The following is an 8,356-nucleotide window of genomic DNA, read 5'->3' as shown; positions in this document are numbered from 1 at the left end:
GAGCTACAGCTCACTTCATCGGATGCATACCGTGGAAACACACACATACACTTCATGGAATTGGCAGGATAGCATCTGGGGCTTTACCATCAGGGTAAAGACTCTCTCCAGAAAGAAGAAAAGGAGTACTTGTGGCACTTTAGAGGAAGAATTCACCTGGCCTTTTTATTTCAGAGTATTCCAAAGAGTTAAAACAAGAGGGAGGGGAAACCCGGGGAAGCTAATGAATTTGCTTGTGAAATTTGTCACCTCCTCCACCTAAACCACCCCACACTAAAACCGCCAGACAGGATGACCCGAGTGTTACTTGGAGAACTGCTCATCATTTATTCATAGTCCCTTCTTTTTGACACCCCCCCCCATGAAAAGAGAAGCAGTTTGGGGTTATGGGTGGTTTGTTCCCCCCCCCCTTCTTCAGCCAACCCTTGCTCTCATCAAATCCCAGCCTCTACCAAGGATAGCTCTGGTGGGCGTGAGGGGAGGTGGAAGGAGACAGAGGTAAACTGCAAGATTTTGGAGGCTGCAGAGAAGAGAGGTCAGCGGTGTAACTCTCTGTCTCCTTAACAGAATGCCTGAGATTGCACCCTCCTCCCGTGTTTAGGTGAAGTGTCTGCGCAGGGTTTGCTGGGAGCCATGGAGGGGCAGCTGCTGCTGTTAGCACCAGTAACCTGATCCAGCACTAAACAGCTTGTTACATCTACTGAAGAGGAGGCGGCGAGGGGACAAAAGCCCACGGTTCCGCCTGCCGCCGAAAGAGCCAAAGCAAAGTGCAGTAAGTGAATGACGTCCACGATCCCGCTCGATCCTGAACGATCCAGGAAGGACGTTTAAGCCTCAGCATGTTGTCTGCAGGCGGAGGCTGATGCACGTTTGTTTGGGGGTGGTTGGTTTTTTTAGGGCGGGGGGAGGCAGGGGCATCAGCCGGGCGTCCCAGGCTCACAGGCAGGGGGCGGGAGGTTCTCCGTGGCGCAGGATGAGGCTTCTGTGCTCGGCGGAGCAAGCGCGGGGGCTTTTTGCCGGGGGCTCTGCACGGCCAGGGTCCTCGCGCTGCATCCCAGCCGCGGAGTACCCCGCGGAACTGTGGCGCTGGGAAAGCGAAGGGGCGCTTGCTCGGCTGGCGCGGGGGGTTCGATCCGGCGGGCAGCCGCCCCCTCCTTTGGGAACAAACGGAAGGGCAGCTTGGCTCCTCACTGCCCCCCTGCCCAAGGTTAATGTCGGAGAGGGGGGATGCCACTTGAAAGCCAGGGCCTTTGGTCCCGGCCCAGATAAACCTGCCCAGCCTGGGACGCCTGCCTCCCACATGCTGTCTGGGCAGCAGGTCCTTTCACGCGCCTCTAGCTATGACTTTGCAACTCCCGGGAGAAATGTGACTGCATGAAATTCACACAGGCCGGGCTGTGCCTCCAGGGACCGCGGACTGTTTTCCTCTCAGGGTTGCATCAGATTTGTGTGCTTGCGAGAGCAGAGCCCGGTTAATCCCCGCGAAGAGTACATCGGCTGGCCGGGGTATTTATTGTACGATTGATCCCCCGGTGGGGTTTTTTCTCGCTGCAGAGTCTCCGGCGGGTCAGGCATGGTGGATCCGGCGGCGGAGCCGGGCGAGGAGAAATGCACAGACCCAGGCGGCGCAGCTGGAGATGGGGCGCCCCCGGCAGCAGCGGGCGAAGGGCCCCCGCGTCCGCCGCCGCCAACGCCCGCGGGGGAGCCGGGGAGGCGCCGGGAGCAGTCCCCGCTGCTGCACTTGGACCTCTTCAACTTCGACTGCCCGGAGGCCGAGGGCAGCCGCTACGTGCTCACCAGCCCCCGCTCCCTGGAAGCCTGCGCCCGCTGCGCCGTCAAGCCGGTGGAGCTGCTGCCCAGGGCCCTGAGCGAGCTGGTGAGGGAGGCCCCGGGCAGGTCCATGCGGGTGGCGGCCGGCCTGTACGAGGTCTACGAGATGGACCGGCAGAGGAAGCTGCAGCAGTGCCGGGAGGAAAGAGAAAGGATTATCCGAGAGGAGAAGAGAAGGATTTTCACTCCCCTCATGCTAAGCAGCCTCCCCTCCTCCCCAGCTGCCAGGATCTCCTTCAAACCCACCACCAATGGGGGCTGCGCCCTAGCCCCAGGGGCAGGGGCTCCGACTGGGACCAAGACCAAGAGCCACTCCCTGGACTCGCTGCAGAAACGGAGAGAGGGGTTCTCCACCAAAACATCCTCTGAATCAGGGGCATCCTCGTCCTACAGCGGAGAAAGTTTTAGGGACAGATGGACCAAAGGGACCCCTCGGACTAGGACGGTGGCTGCCATGAACTCCCTGGCAGGCAGAAGCTTCAGCCTGGGGGATCTGAGCCACTCCCCACAGACCACAAAGAAAGTGGAGAAGATCGTCAAGGAGGTGAAGAAGAAGAAGGGTCTCAAGGAGGTGCCCAAGAGGGACAGAAAGATAGCTGCCCTGATGATAGCCAAGCACCAGGAGGAGAACATCCTGAATGAGCAGAGGTATGTCGCCCACCTCCAGTGGGACAGCCAGCGGCGAAGGGCCGAGCAGCTGAAGGAGCAGGAAGAGAAAGAGAAGCAGAGGGCTCTGCTGCAGTGCCAGAAGATGTGGGAGTCCCAGGTCGAGAAGCGCCGTGGGAAGCTGACCCAAGGGCAGAAGGAGGCTACCATGATGAAGCAGAGGCAGTGCCTGATGTATGAAGAGAGGTGGAGGGAGCAGGCAGAGAAGCAAGACAGAATGAAAAGGGATAAGCTGGAGAGGGCCGTCCTGGAAGACAAGCAGAAGAAGCTCCATCAAGAGCACAACCTGAAGGTAAAGGAAGAAGACAAGAAAGAATTCCTGGAACGAGAAGAACATCTTTTGCAGGAGAAGATGTCCACTGCTGCACAGAAGAAGCTGAAGAAGGAGCTACAGCTGCAGAAGGAAAAGAAGTTGCTCAACCAAGCTGAGAAGCTGAAGCATGAGGCCCTGCTCAAGGAACTGGCCAGGCAAGAGGCAGAGGAGAAGGAGATGCTAAAGGCCTCTGTGGAGGTTAACCTACACAAGGCCCAGGAGAACTATGAGCAGCTAATTGAGAAGAGGAATCAAGAGCTAAGGGAGAAAGCTAAGCGGGAGGAGATGCAAATCCAGAGAGCCAAGCTGGCAGCTGAGAGGAAGGAGAGGGAGCAGAAGGAGCACTTGGAGGCCCTGGCCAAAGCGACAGAGAGGAAGCTCCAGCATGCTGCCCAGGTGGCTGAGGAGGTGGTCCAACAGAAAGCACGCAAGGTGGTCCTAAGCCGCCTGGAGAAGGAGAAGATGCAGAAGGTAAACAAGCAGAAGGTGGAGCAGTACGAGGACTTCCGACGCAGGGAGATCCTCCTGTCCATTGAGAGGAAGCTGGAGAGGAGCGAGCAGATCTTCAAGGATAAGAAGACTGTACTGGAAAATGCCAGGTCGGTCGCCCGGGCATCCTTCCACGTCCGGGAAAAGGTGCGGGAGGAAACGAACATGCGCACCTTTGACAAGATGGTCTCTGAGGCAGAATTGCACGCCAGCCTGGATAAAAAATGAAAGGCCTTCTCTTTCTGTGGATAAATGGGGAATACATCATCTGGTGCCCATCAGAAAACATTAGAAAGCCCTTTCATATTAGAAAATTTCAGGTTTTAACCCTGATTTATTATTTTTGGGAGTAGGGTTCAGCACAAACCCCGTGGCAGCTATTTCACATAACTTCTAAAAATGCTTTTGTTTTGAGGGTTATTTTATGAGACTGACCTTTGTTATCCCTACCAGAAGAGAAGTTACCCTGTCCCCACTCTACACAAAGATGTGTGCAAGGATTAAAGCAGAAGCACACAAATTTACTCAACTGAGGGTTCCAAAGGCAACTTCCCAGAAACCTGTGGGCCACCTCAAATTTGCCTAAAATGGAGCAATTTGCAGTCACCCTCATCTTTATTATGACAAGGGCACACAATAGAGAGTACATATCTCAGCATGTAACACTTCATTTTGATTTGAGTGACTTTCAGCTTGGATCAAGAGGTTGGGAACTGTCTTCTCCTTGTGTCATGCTTCCATACTAAAGATGAGGATGGCCCCATTATAGAACTCCATGGGTTGCATTTGGCCCATGGTTTGCACTTTATCCACTACTGATGTAAAGTGTGGAAAGAGAGGTGCCTATTACAAGATTTTTTAACACCATGCAAGAAGATATCATAACCACAGCTGGGCATTTGCCGCAAATCAACATTTACTCAAATAACCCCCTAAAGTTCGTTTTGATGATGGTATTCACAACCCCTTTTATTCACTTTCCGCAGATGATCGCACAAAGGAATTTTTGTTTGCAAGAATGTTTGCAGAAAGGGAAATTATCACAAATACGATTGCAAATATGCATTCCTGGGTTATTTGCACAGGAAGTGATTGTGTGGCCTTCTTGAAAGCTCTGTATATGTGTTATAGAGTTATCCAATCAGGGAGCAGAAATAATACCATGTGACTTAGGTGACCAATCACACAGCTTTAATAGCATATTACGAACTACTACTTGACATGATAGCTATGGTGAAAGGTTCATGAGCAATCCATAGACTGAAATATGTTTGCACAAACCATTCACTGAATAATGTCAGAAAATGAACAAACTTCTGAAAACCTGCCTGTTTACAATCATTTGTGAAAAGAAAAGGGGATTAAATTTGTCAAGTAAATTATTTGCAATGAATAGTTCACCCAGCTCTAATCATGACTTACTAATCATTACAATATTTATTTGTCCATTGGTGCTAACGATTATGTTCTGTTCTTTATGGCACAGAAAACAACAAACGCACATTCGGGGACAAATTGTGTTTTGTTGTGGATTCACTCAGCAGAGGAATGTGGCATTTTCACAACTCTAACTAGGTATCTTGTACAGAGGAATGAGCCCTGCTGTTAAGGAACTGGGACTGTGAAAAGCCTGCTCACACCTCATGGAAAACAATCTATATATAGAGATAATTCTGCTCAGATTTTCTGCATTTATTTTCTCCTTAGTTATTGTTATGAAAACATAGCTGCTCCAATACAGAAAGCGTTGCCATGTTTCTTACAAGTTTGTGGTGCACCAGTAGCTTGTTCACAAATGGGAGGTATAATCCACTGTCTGTGATATCATATCAGGTTGCTGTGGAAATGGTGATGTCACAAACAGAACATGATCACTTCAGATGGGGGAGAGGCTGCAGGAGCAGCAAAGCTCCTGTGTTCATACAAATAGCTCTAATAATACAAAATACAGGGGAAGAGAAAGACAAAATGTGTGTTACGTTTCACAGATTCATTTCTAAATAGATTGCTCTTCAAAGTTTTCCTTGAGATGGCAGCAGATCTTAAAAGATTTTAAAGAGGATGTTAGGTTAGTGGCAATGATAAATGTTAGACCAGTGTTACCAGGGTATGAACCATGGAAATAGTGTAAAAACCAGTGATGGAAGTGAACAGGCTGGTGGTTTATACCGAGTCTGATGGTATTTGCTCCCTCTGGCTCACTGGGAAGAAAGACAGTATTGTCTAGCATAAACAGAAGGGTATTAGGAGTCAGGAAATGTGGATTTTATTCCCAGCTCTGCCATTGACTCGCTGTGTAACACTGGGCAAGTTGCTTATGGTACATCTACATTTCAATAAAACCCCCGAGGCTGGCCCAGGTCAGCTGACTCGGGCTTGCAGGGCTCGCACTGTGGGGCTAAAAGTACAAGTGTAGACATTCAGGTTTGCGCTGAAGTCCAGGGTCCAAGTCCCCCGCTCCCCCATTGGGTTTCAGAGCGCAAGGCCCAAGTCTACGTGGCCATCTGTAGGCCTGCAACATGACCCCAAGTCAGTTGGCCTGAGACTCGCTGCTGTGGGTTTTTTGGTTTTGTTTTTTGTTGTTGTTTTTTTGCTGTGTAGGTGTATCCTTAGAGCCTGATTCTGCTCCCATGGAAATGAATGGCACTGATTTAAAAGGAAACAGAATCAGGCTCGTAAGCCTTGCTATACCTCAGTTTACCCATCTGTAAAATGGGGATAACATCAAACTTTGTAAATCACTTTAAGAGGTTTAGATGAAAGGTGCTAAAGAAATGCAAAGTATTACTAATGTTTATTTATAATTATATGTATTTATTTCATGTCTTTGTTTTAGTTCATAAGTAAAGTAAAACATACTTGCCAGGAATTACTTTTGCCTTTGGAAAGCACCAGCTTATACCAAATGGCAAGAATATTCAGAAATGTAGGGAGGACGCTGCTGGATGGCCACGCCCAGAAAGGGTTCTCTTCCCTCACCCCCACTGCTTGGTACATGTGTAAGTCTGAACATGAAAATAGGCCGAATTTCTCCTGTGCAAGCATATACAGGCCAGCAAGGCACCCTATTTTTTGTACTTAAGTTCTCCACCAATGCCCTAGTGGCCGCAAAGGTCTAAAGCAGGGGTTTCAAACATAGGAGCCCGATGTAGCCCACTTGATATGCTGATATGGACCGAGTGACATATACAAACTGGGCACAATCTAAGCTTTCATTACAAAAAAAGAGCAAAGGTGAAATCCGGCCCCAATGAAGTCAATGACAAAATGCCCATTGATTTCAATGGGGCCAGGATTTCAACCTTGTTTCTAGCCCTCTGGGCTGAGAAGAAAGACTCACATCACATTTGGAAGATTATCTAATGCACTGTTGTTTCAGGCTCTCTGCAGTCCCAGAAAAAACAATGACTGAGAGGTAGGAACTCCTCTACCCCTATTCAGCTCGTTGGAGGGGGGTGGTCAATTTTAAAGGCCATTGCTGATCATTTTAGCAGATATAATGGGGGAAGTGAGTGATGCTGAATGTGACAGTAAAATGAACAGATACATAATAATAGCGGAAAATGTAATCAGTCCAAAAAGGTCACATTCTAATCTGCATGTATATACTTTCTAAATGTAGTGGCCCTGATCCAAAGCCCATTGGAGTCAGTGGGAATCTTTCCATTGATTTCAATGGGCTCTAAACAAGGCCCCAAATAGTGCAAATTCAGAAGTACTCAAACTTGTGGCATCAAAGGCCATGTCAGCAAGCTTGGCAGAGGCCTGAGAGAGGCTACTAGAGCCTGCTCCTGCTTCTTGTTGATTTCAGTGGGAGCAGTGCTGAACATAGGGAAAGACCATCCTCCCTGACCCCTGCCAGTGATTGCACCTGCAGCCAGGAGATTTGATTTTGGTAGTTTCCACTTGTCTGTGAATTTTCTTGCTTGTGTTGGTTGTCAGAAAGTAAGTGTTCTAACACTATTTTGTGATGCTGTGTTTAATAGCCTTTTAAAAAGCAGGAGAGAAGGGGGAAACAACAAAGTAAAACAATGAAATATCCATCTCTGTGGTGCAGAGAGCTGTAACTACCTGAGAGTGATGAATCATGTCACTCCAAGCTATAAAGCCAATAACCATGCCAGTTTCCATACAGAATACAGCTTTGCGGCCCTGTGGCTAGTTCTCTTCTCTCTAGTATGGCAGACTCTCCTGCACGCCTTCAGTCACTGGTTTCAGGAGTTTGCGCAGGCTGGATATGCTGTGGAGGCAGCAGGCAGTGCTCCCCTGGTGAGGCACGAGCAGCATGTCCCATGGCTGGTAGAGCTCCCCCACCTAGGAGACGTGTACATGAGCTCTGAAGGGGACTGCAAACTGTTGCGAGCTTTGGCCCCCAACTCAACAACGTATGTAACTTTAAGCCTATGTTCAAGTGACTTGCTGAATCAAGGCCTTTGGGAGCTAGTCGACTGGAAAGAAATTCAGCCATCACAGTTTTGTGGGGGGAGATTGTCATAACCACAAAGGGCAGATAGGTGTCCAACTCCCCTGTAGTTCCTTTGAAAATTGCCCCGTGATATTTACATTGCACGGGCACATTACATCAGTACAACCTGATGATGTTTTAGTGCAACATCGTTACCTTTCATACAAATGTCATTGTGTTGCAATGCAGCCTCACAGCCTGCTGCGTTTGTAGGCTATGAAAGTCGCTGCAGGATGCTCAGACCCCTTACAAGTAGCACATGCCACGTACGGCATGTTGAGTCATCATGCAAAAATTAGAACGATTCTGCAATTCCTGAGGCAGGCAGCAACCGTCCACCTCCCTTGATTGAAAGCAGATTACCCTGGCATGGGGTTTTGAAGGGGAGGGGCAGCGAAGGGAAAACACAGCGGGAAGGCAAGAAAAGGGAGGCTCCTCGGTAGTGGATAGTCCCCAAAACACTTAGGAAATAAAGTTACTGCTTATATATTGCAACCCATTTTTCAAGTGGTTGAGAGAACCAAATAAAGGAAGAACACAGGGTCTAAACCTGCTCCCACTGAAATAAATGACTGAACTCCCACTGATTTCAG

At 49.2% G+C, this 8,356-nt stretch overlaps 1 protein-coding gene across 1 annotated transcript; it reads left to right on the top strand.

The window, feature by feature from the left end:
* The first annotated feature begins 484 nt into the window (after nt 1-484).
* On the top strand, nt 485-7,477 carry CCDC177 (coiled-coil domain containing 177). Its single transcript, XM_073348468.2, has 2 exons — nt 485-772; nt 1,555-7,477. The coding sequence occupies exon 2, from the start codon at nt 1,574-1,576 to the stop codon at nt 3,524-3,526; it is 1,953 nt and encodes a 650-aa protein (XP_073204569.1). The 5' UTR covers nt 485-772; nt 1,555-1,573; the 3' UTR covers nt 3,527-7,477.
* The last annotated feature ends 879 nt before the right edge of the window (nt 7,478-8,356 follow it).

Source organism: Lepidochelys kempii, chromosome 6 (assembly GCF_965140285.1).
Source record: "Lepidochelys kempii isolate rLepKem1 chromosome 6, rLepKem1.hap1, whole genome shotgun sequence".
NCBI lineage: Eukaryota > Metazoa > Chordata > Testudines > Cheloniidae > Lepidochelys > Lepidochelys kempii.
Note: the sequence above shows the minus strand (reverse complement) of the source record. Positions and strands in the feature narration are given on the sequence as shown.

What these genes read in the sequence shown, in the direction of transcription:
- CCDC177 (XM_073348468.2), top strand. Translation starts at nt 1,574, where the DNA reads ATGGTGGATCCGGCGGCGGAGCCGGGCGAGGAGAAATGCACAGACCCA.